A 20,698-nucleotide genomic window follows, 5' to 3' on the forward strand; every position below is an offset into this window, starting at 1 on the left:
ATTCAGAAGTAAGGCAACTAAGTGTAGAGGAAATAATAAATAAGGATTAAATAAAGAAAACTAATCCAAACTTACCTTCGAAATGCAGTCATTTGCCTTATACAACAAAATCTCTGACATCCTCTTGATGGCTATAGAGAAGGGTATAATTGTGTGTTCGCAACTATTTGCAGCATCATTGTGAGAACCACCAGTACATAATGTACAAAACACTGTGTCACATGTCTCACAAAATAACAATTCCTTCAATAAAATAAAAATGTCATTAATAAAAAAAAACACAAAAACGTCGTGCCTAAGAAAGCAGAGTTATAGATACTTTTTTACTCAATAAAAAAGCCAACCAAATAAATTCCTACCTGATTGATATGAACTGAACACTTCGGTATAACCTCTCTTCTTTGTCTGGACATTAAATCCAACAGTTGATTGACTAGAAAAGAAGGAGGTAGAGCTGACACACCACCTCTTGGTATATTGATTAATTCTCGGCATATTGGGCACCTAAAAGAACCAGTGTCCCTGGTCTGAGACGCAGCTATTCGAGTAAGACAATGTAAACATACTGTATGAGAACATTGAAGAAGTTTTGGTGTATGTTCCTGGCCATCATACATACCTGAAAATTGAATGTTTTGTCATAAAAAATAAAAAATTGTAAAGTGGATTTTTTTAAAGATTGTGTGAGCCTTTGTGACAATTTAATGCAAAATACATACATCAGTAATGTCTGGAAATGTTTATCACAATTATTAAATCCACAGGCGTCCAATTTCATCCTCCACTAATGAAACTGTAGAAGCAGTTACACCGCCTCATTCCATGAAACACTTAGCAGATTCAAAATCTTAAGAAAATATTAAAACGGCCCTTACACTGGTAATTATTTTACCATGATTTGCTGAAGTTTGGTTGAACTCTCAGCTTCAGACTATCTTTATACCACTTTTATTCTTCTCTGTTCCTTTCATGTCTTCTGCTGACCAATGGTTCGGTTCTTCATTGTTCAAGCTTAAGATTATGAAATGGTAATCATTAGTTTTTCTAGATTCATCTTCATTGTTATTCTCTAGTTTCTGTTGATATTGTTTCATGCTGTATCCATGTTGAAATAATTGAATGTTATGGTATATTTTACATCTCACACAATAAGTCCTATACGTTTTTATTATTTCAACTATTCTTGGTATTTTCGAAACTTCTGCTATTAGAATCGCTCTCATGGACTAATCATACCATTTCTCCATGCTATCTTCATATCATCAGCTATTTGACTACAGTTAAAATATTATATTACAAGATCCTCGAAAAATGTTTCAGTTTATTTTGATATACAAAATAACGAAGTTATTTAATATTAACTACATCTCCTTTGAAGTACTCATAGTCTAGTTCACATGTACTTTTTTTGTAACATTTTTCAGCCCTGTCCAAAAATTACGACCAAGGTGTCATTTGATTCGTATTTTTGCCTAGAAAGTTTAAGGAAAGGTTCCAAAAAATGGGGCTTTAGTTTTTTCTTAATATCTCGGAAAATTCTCAAAATTTTGGAAATTTGAAAAAAGATTTGAAAAGATCAATGAATTTGCGTAAAAAAAGTCCCGACTCCCGAAACTGTATCTCGATTATTTATAATTTTTACAGAGCCCTGAGCCAAAAGTAGGTAGTCTGGCTTCCGCGCGCCTTTCGTCACTCTGACATAAAAACAAAAAAAATTATTTAAACATATTAAATGTAAATATTAAGGAATGAAAAAATTCATGTAATGTTGGGATACATCAATAAACAATAATCCACAGTCAAAAAAATTTTATCCCAATTTTAATGTTAATTATAAATTTGTTAATTAATCACTTTTTCTGAATTGAAAGTTAATATAAAAATCCCTATAATTATTAAACTGAAACCCTGGCATTTTTTCCTTTGGTGAAGTTATCCTTAATAGGCAAAAAAATAGATTACCGTTGCCAAAATAAAAAAATTGTTATTTTCTATTTTTTATTAACAATTGAAAATTATAATTAAAAAAAAATACATTACAATTTTTTTTTGTTTTAATTTTGTTTTTAAATTTATTTTTGTTTAATAAAAAATTTCAATGTCTCATGGCTAAAAACTAATTAATAATATATTTTTTTTATTTTTCACAGCTATTTTTTTGCATTATGTTAATTGAAAAAAATCATGATTTTTAGGGAAAAAAATGGTTTCTTAAAAAATTTATTTGTTGCTAAAAAATGCGTTTGTTAATTAACAATCGTTTTTTGCAACTAAATAACTTCACCAAAGGAAAAAAATACCAGGGTTTTAGTTTAATAATTATAGGGATTTTTATATTAACTTTCAATTCAGAAAAAGTTAACAAATTTAACATTAACAAATTTATAATTAACGTTAAAATTGGGATAAACATTTTTTGACTGCGGAATATTGTTTATTGATGTATCCCAACATTACATGAATTTTTTCATTCCTTAATATTTACATTTAATATGTTTAAATAATTTTTTTTGTTTTTATATCAGAGTGACGAAAGGCGCGTGGAAGCCAGACTAGCCGCTTTTGGCTCTATTTTCAGGGCTCTGTAAAAATTATAAATAATCGAGATACAGTTTCGGGAGACGGGACTTTTTTTACGCAAATTCATTGATCTTTTCAAATGTTTTTTCAAACTTCCAAAATTTTGAAAATTTTCCGAGATATTAAGAAAAAACTAAAGTCACTTTTTTTTTCACTTAATTGTTTATAACTTTTGTAATTTTTATCGGAGCGTTTTCAGACCTTTCCTTAAACTTTCTAGGCAAAAATACGAATCGAATGACACCTTGGTAGTAATTTTTGGACAGGGCTGGAAAATGTCACCAAAAAGAGCTAAATCGAGTACATGTGAACCAGATTACTCATTATATAGTCCATTACCATCAACAACTATTATTCTCAATGTCATGTTCTAGAAGAAGATATGTTTAATAACTCTTCGAGTTATATCTGAAGTCTCATCATCCACGTTATGTCATAGAACAATTTCATCAGTCGAAGGCGAATTTGTTTTCAAGATCTTTTGATCAAGAGTCCAGCACAGTATCACTGCGCCACTATTGCGAAGTCTTATTGAATCAAATTGATGGATGTACTCGGTTAGTAGGTAGTAGGAGATCAATCATCATGAAGAATGAAATAAAATTTACTACGTTTTTTATACTTCTTGTATTGGTAACTATCGTTGCAGTTTCGTCGTATAAGGACATCTTCAAACGAATATAATAAACTGAAATAATTAACAATGTTAACCCATATATATCTATACACCATTTTAGATAATAACAGATGGTTCTTAAGTTAACTGAGTACCTGAATTGTGTTTACCTGTGACAATGTGGGTACGCTAATCTGAAAACTGGCGAATAGACTAGGTCGATTTGGCCATTTAAAATGTTACATCCGCAATGCAAAAACATAGGAAGTCTCATTTTTCATGATGATCTCCTACCATGTAGTAATGGCTACATCCATCAATTTATATGAAGTTTTTTTTCCCGGCAAGATTTACAAATCTTTCATTATTTCTGTTCCAATAAAAATTTGAAAAATAGGAAAGGAGTATTTCATCCAGGACTATAACTACCAGATTTGAAACTAAGGGCAATACAGTGGTGTATATAGATACCGAGTATATAAAGGTTAACATTGTTAATTATTTTAGTTCATTGTATTCGTTTGAAAATGTCCTTATAGGACGAAACTGCAGTAATGATAGTTACAAATACAAGTGGTATAAACATATAGGAAGTTTTGTCTGATGGTTCCATCAATAGCGCTTTTATAAAAAGAGATGTCCATGCTTAGTTATTCTGAGGCTTGTTTTTCAACGGTAGTTGAATTTATTTTAAAGAAAAATTCGTTGACCTTATGAGACACTTTTAGTTTGTCAGTGGTGTAGTCTCATTTTCTTAAATAACAGGTGAATATTTTTTATGTTACTCGTAGCAACTGAATTGAATGATTTTTTGGTCTACATGTCAAGTAAACGCTCGTTTAAGATTTGGTTTTTGAATGATGTCTGTATCTCAATTGATTCAAAAGCTATAGCTCATTACATGCAGCTGTAGTATGTACCAACATTCAATACAAAAAATAAAATTATATGTGGGATGGACTAAGGCGGCGAATTAGTACTCATAAGATTGTTCTACAAAATCATTCTGCTTTTGATGATGATTCTATGAAATGAAACAAATTTTCCCAGGAAACATGCAAACCCTTATTTAGCAGGCAAAGAAAAATCGAGTCTTTGAAAAATACTGTTGTAATGATTGTGTTGTATGGTCTTACTGAAATGAAAATGCTTGATTGGTTTGAAGTCCATTAAAAAAGGAGCCTTTATATTTCCAACCAATTGTGATGCGAGACATGATTGAAAAATTAAAGAAAAATTATTTTAACAACTTGATCATAAAATTACTACCACTCAAGTGGTCGTAAAATCCATGGGACGTTTTGAAAATATTTTGCTTTTCTAACTTTGAAATTAAACTTTTTGAAACAAAATCTCATGGATATATATATTATGACCTATTGAATTCTGGGCCAGTACAAATATTATCATTTGAAAGCACCCACCAGAAACAAATAGAATATTTATCATGCAGAGTCAAATGAAGAGTGTTCTTGAAAGGAAACATTACAAAACAATTCTCACAGTAATGTGAGAAAATACTAAACTATGTTCATAAAAATTCCCATTTACTAACACGAAATGAGGTAATTTATGACCTTTTTATGAAACAGAGAAACAAATTTTATCACAAAAAAATTTACCACAACGAATACAAAGGATTGTCACTTCATGAAGAGGTAAAATATTTCAACTTGTTACCACAGAATATCAAAAGTGAAACAAATTCTGTTGAATTCAGGAAACACTCAATGATTTTCCAGTAACTACTAAAAAATATGATGAATAAAGACTTGAAGTTGAAGAGCCATCCCAAATTGTGCCATAATGCCAACGAATTATTCTTTAAAGTAAAAAATAATTCGATCGAACTATTTTTGTTTTCAAGAGGTTAGGTGTAACGACTCCGACTCCAAAAAAGAAAAATACAAAAGCAGAAAGCATCAATTTTACAACAGTACAACAATTATTGTAAACTAAGTAGCCATATATTTCATATCGTCTTATAACAATGTATGTAAAATCATATTACAGGAGCAATATTATGGAGAATAAACCCTGTCTTAATATTACAATGTTGTAATGTGACACGCGCTGCAATGAAAATGAAAGTTAACGAACCTCGTTTGATATCAAGTCATCGTTGACCGCGAATTACTGGGAATTTTGAGCCGTACTCGGGTACGCTATCTGACGGTTCTCAAACAGTGAAAAGCAGTTGCACAGTGGAGACTAAGAAAAATTAGTTGTGTAAGAACTTTGCACTGTCCCGAATACGCCTTATAGCACTACATCACTAACCATATACCTTATACATTTGGTCAATATTCAAGAGATCAATTTTTGGCTACATGGACGGCTGTTCTTTTATGCAAATGAATAATATCTTTTACAGAGATCACATAATCTTCGAAAACAAGATGTAGGTAATCCGCCATTTTTTACCTTGTCTCCCCACTCGAAGATAAAAAACAAAGTGCAAAATGAGTGTTAACGAAGATCTCCTTCTGATCATTAGGAATAAGCTATCCATGCTGGTTTTTCCTTTGTTGAGAACTCATGATTATTGCTGAGATCATTCAATTTTCAGTAGTAAGATGGCATCTAATGCCTAATATTGTCATTTTTGTTTCGTATCTCAATTGAGAGAAATCATGTGCTAAATAACATCGCAACCTCTCCTCTCTGATAAGGATACCGACACCGCATCCGAATCGGTCGGGATATCAAAGAAGAGATTTTGTTAGACAAACTTGGATGTCGGGCGGGAATCGAATTAGCAAGCAGCGCGTCAGAGTAGTACTAGTTAACATGTCACCCATCGGTTGATCGGTCAATAATTCACTTATTGATTTTGTTCACTTCTGAGATCGTAGAAAATTAAGAACTAATCATTCCGGTGGAACAAAACCCACTGGTTAACTATAAAAAAAAGTAACTGGATAGGTGTTCAGTTTAATAAAATTCATTTCCCTTTTCATAAAACAACTATGAAAGCATCTTATGATTCAACATTGATTTTCCATTGACATATATTACACAGGCCAACGATGAAAAAACGTTTTTACTTGCTTAATCCAAATATGACACTTATTAAGCTGTATCACCTACCATTTTTTCACATTTGCACATCAATATATTGATTTTTTTGATTTATTACAGAATTTAACAGCTTTTATATACTACATATAAAATTGTAAAATTATTTGTGCTGGATCTAGAAGAGTTGGCAGCACTGCTGAAACACATTTACTGTCCAGAAAAAGGGGAATTGTATTGTTCTGTTCACAGCTGATGTTTTGTTTACTGTCAACCTAACCTTACTTTCTGGTTTCCAGTACATGTGTTCATTAAAATGCCTAATCGCGGTTGTAAGAACTCTGCTGACAGTTTTTGTTATATTTGTGGTGAGTTTGTTATTAAAAAACATCAAAGAAACATTACAGACTTTGTGAAAAAGGTTTTTTTCTCATATTTTGGAATTAAACATGGTGATCAGGATAAATATTGGGTCCCGCAGAAGGTATGTTATGTTTGTGTTGAAGATCTTAGAAAATGGTAAAAAAATGAGAAAAAAGCCTTTAAGTACGCTGTTCCTATAGAATGGAGGGAACCTAGAAACCACACTGGTGATTGCTACTTTTGTAGTATTGATATTACTGGCCATAACTCGAAAAACAAGAAGGTAATAAGCTACCCTAACCTAATTTCCGTCATCCGACCAGTAGGTACAATGTAGATTTGCCGGTCCCAGAACCTCCAAATGATTTAAATTCTGTTCGAAGTGAAATATTTTCTGATGTACTGTCAGTTATAGATGAGCAAGATGATGAAGAGTTCCAATGTGCTACAGTAAATATAGAGCCTAAACTGTTTACTCATATTGAGCTTAACGACTTAGGGATTTTGGGTTAACAAAAGAAAAAGCTGAATTGCTTGGTTCTAGACTAAAAGAAAAGAACTTGTTGGCAGTTGGAACTAGCATATAGGTGTATAGGAAGAGAAAGTAGCAGCTTTCGAAATTTTTTGAACAAGAAGGTGATTTAGTGTACTGATCAGACATTCCAAGTCTGATCAAAGAGTTTGGTGTTGAATACAAAAAAAAACTGAAGACTGTTTATTGATTCTTCCAAAACTAGTTTAAAAGCTGTTTTATTACACAATAGTAACACTTATGCATCTATACCTGTTGGCCATTCTGTACATATGAAAGAGACCTATGAAAACTTAAAAGTAGTGTTGAATAAAATTGGCTATTCGGCTCATGGTTGGATGTCTCTGTCAGAAATTTCCAAACCTTTCAGAGGCTAAACCTACAGAAGGCGTCTTTGTAGGACCCGACATTCAAAAAATGATGTTCGACGTAAACTTTGAAACCACAATGACCATACATGTGAAAGAAGCATGGGTATCATTCAAGCAAGTTGTTACAAAATTCTTAGGAAATGCAAAAGACCCAGAATATCGTACCATTGTAGCTAACATGTTGAAGAATTTTAAGAAAGTAGGATGTTTGATGAGCCCGAAAGTCCACTTCGTGAACAGTTATCTTGATTGCTTCCCGGAAAATTTGGGAGATGTTAGTGAGGAGCAGGGTGAGCGTTTTCACCAAGATATTAAATTGATGAAAAAACGTTATCAGGGCCGCTGGAACATCAACATAATGGGAGACTACTGTTGGTCACTTCACCGTAAGGTTCAAGAAGCGACTCATCACAGAAAAAACTACACAAGAAAATTCAAAGAAAAAAGAGAAAGGAGGTATAAACCAATTCCATTTGACTAGTGAAACCTACATTACAATTCTGTATCATTATTTCAAGTAACCTACTGTAAATAAAAACCATGATAGTGATTTAGCATAGTGTTTCATTAATTTTACCATATACCGTACAGATTTTAAATTATATAAAAAAAGTCAATTCCTCAAAAACTATGGGTGATACAAAAAAACTAAAACCAGATTTGTATTCAGCATACAAAAATCTATAAAAATCTGCTATTAAAGTGAATAAAGTTTTCAAAAACATTTTTTTCTTGGCCTGTGTTATTTATCACGGCCTTACAGGTGCTAAAAGCTGAACGCTTTTAAATTTTTTGGATGAGATTTGAATTAAGAACTGTATTCTCATTTTATAAACATTCCGAATTTAGCACAGTCTGACATAATTTAATCAGATCCCTGAAAATTCATAAGATCTTCACGTTTTGAATACAGTATCATTAAACACAAATGTAACAAACTTTCAAAGAATGAGGAAAGAAAAAACTACAAGTGAACATGGGCAATTACATTATTCAGATGTTAAAAAGCATGATCAATCAGTACAAGAAATAAATCAAAGGTATCAAAGAAGAGAACACCACGTTTCTGCTAGATTTGAAAATTTCATTATATAGAGAGAATGATTCGTTAGTTCGTTTTAAGAAAAAAGTTCTTATGAACATATGTCCGGAGTTGAAAAAAACAGTATTTACAAAATATCCTTACACCGATTTGGTTGAATTATTGATTAGAATTATTAGGTAAAGTGGAATCTCAGTGGGCACCACAGTCAACAATATTGAGAAAAAAGTACGCCACTGACTAAGTACAAGTTTTTTATTTTTGTAAATCAATCAACTAAAAATACAACTTTTTCGTCGCTTGTGTTTTCTTCATATATAGCTTCGTTTTCGAGGAAAAAAAGCCACTTTGCATATCATGAACATCTGCTCTTGAGACCATCTGACAGGGAATCTATTAAGAATAATTTTAGTAATGCTGAAATGGATGACATGTACTCTATTTATGGATTAGCAAATGGAAATGCTGAAGAAGCACGGATAATTTACCAGGACAGATATCTTAACAGATTAATTCCAATAGCTAAAACATTCAGAAAGCTACAAGCAAGATTATGTGAAATTGGGAGTTTGAAAAAAATGCATGTCGTGGAAGACCAGAAACTGTAACAATGCCTGAACTAGAAGAAACTACCATTGATGCGATAGAAGAAGATCCTTCAAACAGTACCAGAGAGATTGTACTGCAGATGGAATATTACTGGAGTTTTATCCCAAAATCAAACCGTTATTTTTAACACCTCGACACGTGTTTCGATCATCAAGTGATCATCTTCAAGAGGAAATTTAATCTTCCTCTTGAAGATAATCACTTGGTGATCGAAACACGTGTCGAGGTGTTATAAATAACGGTTTGGTGTTGGGATAAAACTCCAGTAATATTCATTAGTACACCAAAGGTTTCAAACAGTGCATCACAACTGCAGCTGGAAGTCGACCCAAAACCCATATGGACAGTTCTAAAAAAATACCTCCTATACCCATATCACATACTGCGTGTCCAAGCTTTACTGCCTCAGAATTTTCACACAAGATTAATGTTTTGCAGGTGGTTGATTCATCGATGGCTCACACATTTTTCACGAGATGCTATTATGAACTTTCACAATGACCATTTTTGGGCCGACAAAAATCTCCACATTATTATAGAAAGTTATTTTCTGCAACAATTTTCGCTGAACGTTTGAGTAGGAATGATTGATGACTACTTAATTGGTCCACTTTTTCTACCAGCAAGATTAACAGATGAATCCTACACGGACTTTTTGCGCGACATAATTTACCCATTTTGTTAAAAGAAGTGCCGGCACTTGTGAGAGGCAACATGTGGATTATGCCCAACGGGGCTCCAGCACATTTTAGTGTTCTTGCTCATCAGCATCTCGACATAACCTACCCTAATCGCTGGATTGAACGTGCAAGTCCTCAAAAATGACCAGCTCGCAGTTCTGATATGAATCCTCTAGAGTTCTGTTTATAAGGTCATCTGAAGGCTCTTGTTCATAAAACTCCTGTACTAGATGTGAATGACTTGAGGAATCGAATAATTGACAATTGCAATGTCATAAGGAATACTCCAGGTATTTTTGAACGTGTCAGACAATCAATGACAAATCGATTGCATTCGTGTATTTTATCAGAAAGTCGACATTTTTCTCATTTACTTTAAGGTCGAATTTGTTTACTATTTACTTTTGGTTTTTATTTTATGTTGTCCATGGATAGTTTTTAGACGTGAATTTTTTTATCGCTTTTTTCTCAATCTGATGCAGATCACTGGAAAAAAGGATTGAAAGAGGATGAAAAATAAAACTTCATATTTGGTTGCGTTACCTGAAGGAAGAAATCCGATAACTTGCAAGTGGGTTTTGAAAACCAAAAGAGATGGTAACGAAAAACTGAAGAGAAGGATTGGCATCCGAGCAACTCACGTTGTACTCATTTTGAACAACAATCCCCCGATTCAAATCAAAGATTTTTCAAAATCCTGGAAAGTGAGCAGGGATTTCATGAGGGAAACTTATGTACCATGAGGTTTTGAGATCAATTTTTCGATCTCAACCTTAAATCAGACCTTCCATATCCTTTTGGGTAGGTATTGTTTTGTACGAGATACGTGATGAGGTTGATATACGAAGTGATAAAGTGAGTTCGTGGTTGCCTTTTTGGGATGAAGGATGTACCCTAAATATCTCATAATTGGAAGCTACAATGTACGATACTTCAGATGTAATTGGAAAATTATAATGAGTTTTCCATCAGGTAAGCCAATTAATTATTCAGTGGAAGATGTGCTTGCACAAATAAATCTCTCAAACGAAAGGAAATTTATGTAATCTCATTAATTTTTCAATTATCTTTCCAATTCATCACTAACATTCATTGAGGCAAAAATATTTCCTATGTTAAATTTTTGTATCCAAAGTAGTAGTTAGTTGGATGGTTAGTAAGCCTCTTTCGAGACATATTGCTTATCAAGTTAGATAAAGGCAATTAGTTATTAAAGACACAGGTGCAAAAACAAGTGAAACATGTGTCACCAGGAAAACATGCAAATAGTGAAAAACAAAAAACGCACCATTCCATATGCGATCTGTAACAACGAAAATTTTGTTACTGTAGTTCACATTGTTCAGGACTGACTACATATATTCACATTGAAATGTTTTGATTAATCATTATTTGAGGGGTACAGAATAGCCGAATAAGATGACTAGAATTAGTCATTTCCTAAAGATGTTAACTTGGTTAGCGAAACACGCGTCGAGAGACAGTATTTTGTTCTGCTGCAGAAAAAGTATTTTCATCAGATTAGTTTTACGGAAGTGGTTCCAATTATTCCGCCTATTAAGTGTTAAGAATTGACTAAAGTAATTAACGAGATGCATTCAATATCAAAGCTCTGGTTGATAGGAGCAGAAACCTATGGAGGTTTTGTATTACCAAGAAGTTAACTAGGGTGGCCCATTGAGTCACCTTCTATAATAAGTATTTGTAATATATCAGTTTTTCAATAATATATCCAACTTATGAGCCATAATATTATGTGTTGTATATACAGTGTGTCAATTTGAAAACTTCCCACCCTCAATATCTCCCTTCCAGTACATAATATGAAAAAATGGTCAGACAGGTCAACTTTATTTACAAGGGGGACACTCTGAATGAATATTTTCAACCCTCGGGGTTCAACCCCCTAGGAGGGGTGGATGTTACCCTCAGAATTTCAAATGGAAAGGGGGGTCAAGTGGCACATCATTTTGAAGGGCATTCAATTCGCTTGCCGACGGTGCCCTCATTTATTATTTTCCGATCAGCAGTATCCGAAAATGTAGTTCTAAACTAATAGAAGTAATTAGAATTGGCCTATACTAAAATGCCTGGTTATCAAGTTAGTATGCAAAGAAATACAATTTATTGACTCTCTTATAAGTAAAACTTGTGATGACGGGTCAGCTTTTCAACTTTCCATCAGGGGTAAAATTAGACAAGCCTCAAAAAATTTACATTAATTAGTTATCTGATTTCGGTGACTTTCATTTGGGTTTATTATCGGATTTAAAACTCTTATCCCTTTTTTGTTACTTCTGCTATAAAAAGTATCGTTTTTTGAGCAAAAAAGGTGTTCATCGCATTCAAGCCATTTGGTAGTACTATCATTTCAGTTTCATTTGTTGAGCTGATCAGCGATACCTTAGAAAGTGTATAAATTGTAAGAATGGTTTACACTATCCAAGACCGAATTGAAATAATTTTTATTTATGGAGAGGTGGGCAAGTGCGCACGAAGGGCGGCATCTCTTTTTAATGAAAGAAATCCAAATCTTAATATAAGTCACCGGTATGTGCTTGATTTGATGACAAAGTTTTCCGAAACTGGTTCGGTGAAGAATAAAAAAAGGAATAACCCCAGAGTACTGAATGAGGATGCTCAAATTGAGGTGTTGGGAACATTTGCTGCAGAGCCGACTAGCTCCTTACGATCAGTAGCAGAACAGACGGGAATGTCACACGAGACTGTAAGGAAAGCACTGAAAATGCACAAATTTCATCCATATAAAATGCAGATTCTCCACGAGCTCCATGAGGATGATTATGACAGAAGAATAGAATTCTGTGAAATCATGACTCTTCGAATCAATGCTTTACCTAATCTTCTGTTCAATATCTGTTTCAGTGATGAATGTTCATTTTTCCTGAATGGCAATGTTAATAGGCAAAATTGTCGCTATTGGAGTGACGAAAACCCTCACAATTTTCGAGAAGGACATACACAACACCCACAAAAAGTTAATGTTTGGGCTGGTATTCTTGGAAATGCCATTATCGGACCTTTATTTTTTGAAGAAAACTTGAATGGTGATCTGTACCTAGATATGCTTCAAGCACCTATCGATCCACTTATAACTCACGAGCTCGAAACTCAAATTGATGCACACGGTAATTTACTGTTGCAGGAAGATTTGTTACATTTCCAACAGGACGGTGCGCCACCTCATTATTTTCGCCCCGTCCGACAATGGTTGAACGAGCGATTCCGGGAGAGATGGATTGGCAGAAGGGGATCAATTGAGTGGCCACCGAGATCACCGGATTTGACTCCATTAGATTTTTTTCTTTGGGGATATCTCAAATCTGTCGTTTATAAAACACAGCCCACTGATATGGATGACCTCAAAGGACGAATTACAGCAGCATGCCGGTCAATTAGTGGTGAAGTTTTCCAAAATGTTCGAGAGGAGTTCGAAAACAGACTGTATTACTGTTTAGAGCAGAAAAGACAACATTTTGAACATATTATCAGATAAAGCGTAACAAGATGGTTGAAATTTGTTTTTTGCAATTTAGTATTTTTTGTTTGCACTCGATGCGTATTTCGTTAACTAAGTAGTTCTACATTCCTCTCACATCCACGAATTCGAATATTACTCAAGGGTTGGAACGATGCTACCTAGTACGATGCTCACCTTTTCCAATAGTCCATTACAATCATTTGTTTTGAATACCAACCTGAATACCAAACATCTAGTGCGGGCGAGTTTTAATCATTTATTCTTATTCACTTCTAATCACCGTTCGTTTGGAACGTTATTGTTCAAAAACTGCTCATCAAAAACTAATGAAAAAGGTATCATTGGCAAGAGAATTGAATGCCCTTCAAAATGATGTGCCACTTGACCCCCCTTTCCATTTGAAATTCTGAGGGTAACATCCACCCCTCCTAGGGGGTTGAACCCCGAGGGTTGAAAATATTCATTCAGAGTGTCTCCCTTGCAAATAAAGTTGACCTGTCTGACCATTTTTTCATATTATGTACTGGAAGGGAGATATTGAGGGTGGGAAGTTTTCAAATTGACACACTGTATATATATATATATATATATATATATATATATATATATATATATATTTCTTCTTCAATACACTAGAAATAATTAAATTTTCTCTACGACTGAAAGTGAATCAGTCGAGGCCGAACATTGCATTATTGGTCTAAGAGGTTAGAACACCTCATCTTCACTTCTGTAAAGGTGGATAGTATATCGAAAATACGCCAAGTGATTGTAATATATTTTTTTAAATATTTGCGTCCATTTTGATGAATCATTATTTAATAGGTTCTATTGCATTTTCATTGAGAAAAATTGGTGAAGTTGCGAAATTTGGTTCTTCTCTTTTTGACAAAATATATTGTATTTGTTTGGAATCAATTTCAAGAAAAGTAAATGTTAAAAGTTATGAACATGGAGAATAAGGTAAATAATTTACTTACTTTTTTTACGTTTGAAAGATTATCTCACGAAATAACTTGAGAAAGCCATCGCAAAAGGCTGAATTTGCTACTTTTTATGGTTAGTTTCACGCTGCTGTGACACTTTTTCTTTACAGTTATTTTAAAGTCTCTCAAAGTTTGCCTGAATTCTTCATATATTCTAAACCATTCCAGAAAAAAACTGACATTCATGATTTGTACAAGTTTTGCAGTATCAGAAAATTGAAATAATATGACTAAGGTGAAAATGCGTTCTCAGAAAGACTTGGATGCATGCGCAGAAAAACTTAATCATTCATTACAAAATAAAACACAACTATTTTACCATATTACTATTGAAAATTAAAAAATACTTACATAAGCAGGTACCGCATGTAAGAAAACTTTCGTTGAAATCCTCATAATTAATGCTGACTGTTTCAACTAAAGTTGAATTCATGCTCACCATCCTCTCCCCCAGTCTAGTTCTGCAAAAAAGAGTGTTCTATAAGCATCAGATTTCTTGATTGTAAATTTATAACAGAGTTCGAGAGATCAATTTCACGTCTAGCAGATGATACAGTGTATATATCAATGTCAATATTAGACTGACATTGAAATGAAATGCTATTTGGAGCCTCCAGCAAAATAACTGTGGTATAAAAAACTGGAACAAAAACCACCTGTTTTACCAAAAAAAAATGGCTTCTCGACAAGAATCAGTAACGCTGCTGCAATTAATGGTTAAAATAATTCATTTGTTAAATATTTGGAGCAAATTTCAAACGTTTGTCAGTTTGAAACGGCCAATTTTTACAAACATAGCGGTGTTGGATAGATAATCGGAAGGCCTTCTAAACCAGGAGCCAGGTGAACCCCTTTGCATAAAAAAAAATTGATGGTGCCCTCTTGACACTAGGCCAGGTGACCACAATCATTTTTTTGTCAAAAAATTGTGAAAGAAGTACCATTTCACCTGAATTTTACCCGACCTTAAGTGGTGGGGAGGACTTTTCACGTCCTCACTGTATATATGTGAGCACTCTTCCACAGATGGTCTAATTTGGATTTTGTAAAGCATCTGCTGCAGAATCCGCTGCTGCAAATCCTTGAGAAACACTAGCGTTGATGGTAAACGATGTGATTTACAGTATTAACAAAATATTGTATTTCGAAGAGCTCATTTACAGTGACAATTCAATAGATAATACAATAACACAAAGGGAGTATTTCCTTACAATGCACTTTTCATCATCAATTATTCCTCTCTTTGATGCTCCATCGAGGACGACCTCAACAACTTGTTTTTGAAGCTTTCATTTCGAGGATGAATAATGAAGTCATATACTGAGATGCAGAGTTTCGAAAAACATTAAGGTATTCTATCGAATTCTGAAAATGAACTCAAGTCCCAGCCAGCAATTCAAGATATTCAATTTGAAGATTTTCTTGTATCACAAATCAGAAATGAAAATAATACTGCAAATAGTCTAAGTCGACCGACCATCTCCATGAATATCTTTACATATTTCAAAGGTTTAATGAAACTTAATATTCTCAACTGTACTTTTCTTGCTATAAGTTTGAGTATAAATAAGGAATTAGGTACGGCTGACTTACTCGGTATGTAACATAATATTCACTATGCATTGTAACACGAGTTCTCATGGCAGTATTCGAGTGAAACAATAGTTCAATTTCATAATGGCATGTGAGAGAGAAAAGGTGCCATTCAATGGTAACTAGAAACTCAGCGTGGCCAGTCATAAACATTCTATTTCTCACGTTTTAGTACGGTGACTGAACAAACTAGGAAATGAGCAGAACTTTAATTTGCTTTTATAAACAATTCCACACCGACTTAAAACCGATTCGAAGGATACCATTCAATTAATGGAACGTTTCAACTGAATAAATCAAAAACAATAGTATCTTACAAACAAAGCTGGGAAATATCGTCGTACGACGACTGTTTGGGAGTTCTCACCGATATACGGAGTGTTGATTTCAAAACAATACACTCCCAACATTTTACAGGTAGACCAGTACACCAGATACCGAAACACGACAATGGTTCATTGTGAGTTCAACCCTTTTCCATTACCAGACCAATTTTTTACAGTATGATGAAAATTATATGTAATAGTAAATATTGTTGAATAACAACAAGAGATGTTGCGCGATATTTCTAAGGCCTTTGACCATGTGTGGAATGAGTGTTTGCTGGCCAAACTTCGATGCCATGGCTTGTCGGATCATTTTTGTGTATGGCTCTTCAGCTTCCTGAAAGAACGTTCCCTGCAAGTGGCCCTCGATGGATATCTCTCGAATACTTTCACCATCAATGCTGGTGTTCCCCATGGATCCATATTGTCTCCAACCCTCTTTTCATTGTATATCAATGACTTATTGGAAACAAAAGGATCCAATATATTACTTTGCTGACGACAGCACACTTGTCTCGTCATACCATTTGGATTCCAGGACATCGACTATGGAGGCACATCTTCACCGGCAGCACGAGGTTGCATATCTTAATGAGGATCTGGAGGTGATTTCGAATTGGGGTGAAAGTAACCTGGGTCAATTCAATGCCACAAAAACCCAGTCATCGGTTTTTTTCCAAGAATATAATTGTCTCCGAACCGGATATAGTAATGTCAGGTCAGACAATTCCGCTTTCTGCTTCGATAAGTTTATTTGGGGATAAAATAGACACCAATATGTCTTGGCACAATCATGTCGCTGGAATTGCAAAGGCTGCTTCTCTAAAGTTTGGAACACTGTTCCGTACCAGAAAACTGTACACACCTCAACAATTTTAATGCTTTATACAGCTCAGATCAGACCTTCTTTGGAGTATTGTTCTCATGTTTGGAGCTATGCCCCCAAACATACCCTGAAGTTGCTGGATTCCATCCAGAAAAAAGCTATCCGCCTGATTGAAGACGCGAACATCACGTGCAAAATTGATAGCCTGGAACATCGAAGAAAGGTTGGAGATCTGTCTCTCTTCTATAGATACTTTCACGGAAAGTGTTCAAGTGTCTTGGCACATTTCATTCTACCAAGAGCGGTACATATCAGAAATACGCGACGGACTGTGGCTGCTCATCGTTTTGATGAGTTGTTTGACTGAAAAATGTTTTGATTACGTTTAATAGAGTGAGAGATATTTTCTGTTGAATGAATCAATTTTTTAACATGATTCTCAGCATAACTTCGTAACCACCTAGTATAAACCAAGATAACCCTATATATTTGAAAATAACTATTTTCAAAGAAATCATTCTAGGGTATATAGGGGTGTAGGAGTATATATGTATAGGGTATTCCATTAAAAAAGGCAACTTCGATAAGTCAAACGTTTAATAAGCAACATGTATCATGATAGTTATTTTCGTGACATAGCTGTCATTACTCTCTAAAACATTTATTGAAAAATGTTTGTTTCTTGAATAGGGAAGTCGCTAATGCCCACCCACACATTGTTGATACACCCTGTATATACTACTTTCGAATACACACGCATGTTATGTTTTCTGCTTCGTGGTTATGGAACTTCACATTCGTACACCGTTTTGTTTGTAAAATACCCATTTGTTACTCCTTAGCGCAAATGGACAAAATATTCTATCAAAATTTTGGTCACTGTAGTGAAAAGTGAATGCCCTGCTTTGCATATTATCTTCTGATAGCCATGAAGCTCGATAAACCTTCTAATACGATTTTTTGAAATTATTTATATATGAAACATCGTGAAACTCAGAGGTTAAATTCTTGAAGAACCATCTGAAATTGATCAGATTTGTAGTTGTACATTTGTTGTAGTCGTCAACATATGATGTTAACTTGGTTAACGAAACGCTTGTAGAGTGACAATATTACAATATTTTTGTTCTGGTGTGGGAAAAGTGTTTTCGATAGACCTGACATTTGATGATTGAATGTTTTTTCATGAAACTCGATTTGAATGTCATAATTCAAGTGCGGATTTACTGTAGTAGAATATGTAGTTTTAACGTTTGTTTGAAGGTGTAGTGTAGTTTTAAATAATCAATTATGAAATAACTGAATTTTATTTATATATTTCATTATCCGGCCAATTTAGACATCTGAGGGTACAAAAATTCACACCCATCTCAAAGTTGGTATAATATTGTAACGAATTAAAGAATTTACTGTCTTAAACAAATTTAATTCTAAGAATATTTCACTATCACAACTAATTTATTTACAACACTTAGTACTTAATTTATTTTCACATTTTTGAATTCCTTGTTTTCCGCTTGATTAGCTTTCCGAACTCATACTCCCTCTCTGGATGGGAAGCTGGCCTTTTATATCGGTAACGTTCGCTCTAGAGTGCTCTAGTGGTTTCGGTACTCATCTATACTTTTCGCGGCGGTTCGCGGTGATTCATGTGTTTGCTGGCCGAGATATCGGTCAGGGCCGGCTTCAGATTCGTTACATTGCCCCCTTCTTGAAGACGTTTCGCCCCGAAATGTCATCCTTGGTGTGTGTCGATACCTGCAGGACTCCCCATATCTGCACTGTGAACTTCGATGGAAGTAACACTCCACAGTCTTCATGCTCGGTTGTGGAAGATGGTTACCGCACACCAAAATCTTGATGCCGCTGGATCTGAAGATCGTTTTCAACATGCTTCTCACAATTCTCCAGTCCAGCCTGTCGAACCCAGAGGCTAATTTCGGGATTGCCAAGTCCACGACATTCTGGTCTAGCATCGTGTCCCTCAGTCTTGTAAGACTCCTCCAGACATCTTCATATGACGGTTTTTCTTGAGAGTGCATTTTGGTCACCAAGTAGAAAACGTTTCTCTGACCCTTCTTTAACTGTAGCATTCCTCCGAATTCAGGATTCCGTTCTCGTAATGTTTTAAGCTGACCGAATTTCTTGTTGAATGCAACAGCGATTCCCCTGGACATTTGTAGATACTCCTTCTTCCATCCGATGACTAAACAAGATCTGGGTCTTTCTCTTGGTCTTCCTTGATCTTATTGTCCACCCAGTTGTCGTCTACAGCTGTAGTTCTATACATAGCTGCTACCTTCTCTTTGGCTCGTCGGCAATGTGAGCAGTCATCGGGGCATGGTCTCCGTGACAGAGCATCTGCGTTTTTATGGCTAGTCCCAGCTCGATGTTCTATTTCGAAGTCAAATTCTTGAAGTCTCTCGATCCAGCGCGCTACTTGGCCCTCGGGATTTTTGAACTGCAGAAGCCACTTGAGAGCTGCATGGTCCGTTCTCAACAGAAATCTTCTTCCTTACACGTATTTGTAGAAATGCTCTACCCCTTTGACAACGGCCAACAGCTCTCACCTGGTGATACAATAATTGCGCTCTGGTTCACTGAGCGTTTTGCTGAAGTAACCAATAACTTTCTCCTGTCCATCCTGGATCTGAGAAAGGATAATGAGACAGACTGAGAAAGTATTGTATTGTCACCGATATAATTGATAAGTGTGCAAAGTTTAAAATACATCTGTCCGTTTGAAGTTAGTCACAATCCAGTCTAAAGGAGTCGGTTACAAACAAACAAACATACAAGTGAAGCTAATATAAGCGTGTTAATTAAAAATGAAAATGTACTGATAAAATGTTGAGGTCTCGTGGAATTACTTTCGATAAAACGCTTCTTCCATGTAGCGATAAAACTCGCAGAAATGAAATGAACATCTTTATGTGTCACTAATAAAGTTGATTTCATTTGATTCTTATATCAATGCATTCAGCTGAGAATATTTCAGGAAATTATCCTTACGAGCACCACTCGATCTGAAAATTTCTCAAAAAAAATTCCATTTTTTTAACTCAAATCAAGCCTCAAACTTTCAACTTTTATGCAATACCAGTCGTCCTACGGACTTGTGGGTTTGCTGAATGGTATAATGGTGTTGATGGATACTAGTTTTTAATAAATTGATGGATGGATAGCCTACGTGGTAGGAAATCATAATAAAGAAAAAAGAAAAGAAACTTTCTATGTTTTTTACCACTTTTATTTGTAACTAACGTTACTGCAGTAACGTTAGTTACAAATAAAAGTGGTAAAACATAGAAACTTTCATTTCTCCTTTCTTCATTAACAAAGTTTTGGTTACAAATAAGAAATGCATCCATGAAATTTTGAGGTTTTGTCTACCTACGACTATTAATGAAAAAACAATTTTCCTGAACACTCTATATATTTGACGAGATGTTGCGAACTAGGTTGATCATGATCATTAGTAGTCTAGGAAAATTGCTAAACAGGTTTCTTTGTTTTGATATTTATGTTTCAGTCATCCGGAAGAACAAGTAAAACCAGATTCAGGGTCAGTTTCATTTGCTGGTTTATGGAACAAAAAATGTCTACAAAATAAATTTTCATATTTCATGCTATTAAAATGTGGAATAATACAAG

The 20,698-nt window shown here is 34.5% G+C and overlaps 1 protein-coding gene across 6 annotated transcripts in view; it reads right to left on the minus strand.

Annotated features, from left to right (window-relative positions):
* Positions 1–20,698, minus strand: part of LOC111503797 (tripartite motif-containing protein 2) — a 117,127-nt gene that overhangs the window by 18,435 nt on the left and 77,994 nt on the right. For 2 of the 6 annotated variants that reach the window (XM_023158208.2, XM_023158207.2), the window contains 4 exons: positions 14,651–14,760; positions 11,100–11,114; positions 360–619; positions 76–243 (listed from right to left, as the gene is read on the minus strand). In XM_023158208.2, coding sequence (XP_023013976.2) covers positions 76–243; positions 360–619; positions 11,100–11,114; positions 14,651–14,760 — 553 coding nt within the window. Of the gene's footprint in view, positions 1–75; positions 244–359; positions 620–11,099; positions 11,115–14,650; positions 14,761–15,892; positions 15,922–20,698 lie in introns of those variants that run through there. The other 4 variants (XM_074170470.1, XM_023158210.2, XM_074170469.1 and 1 more) reach the window with 3 other exon arrangements.

Source organism: Leptinotarsa decemlineata, unplaced genomic scaffold, assembly GCF_025532065.1.
Source record: "Leptinotarsa decemlineata unplaced genomic scaffold, Ldec_3_MD MMD2_P_RNA_scaffold_9, whole genome shotgun sequence".
Taxonomy (NCBI): Eukaryota; Metazoa; Arthropoda; class Insecta; order Coleoptera; family Chrysomelidae; genus Leptinotarsa; species Leptinotarsa decemlineata.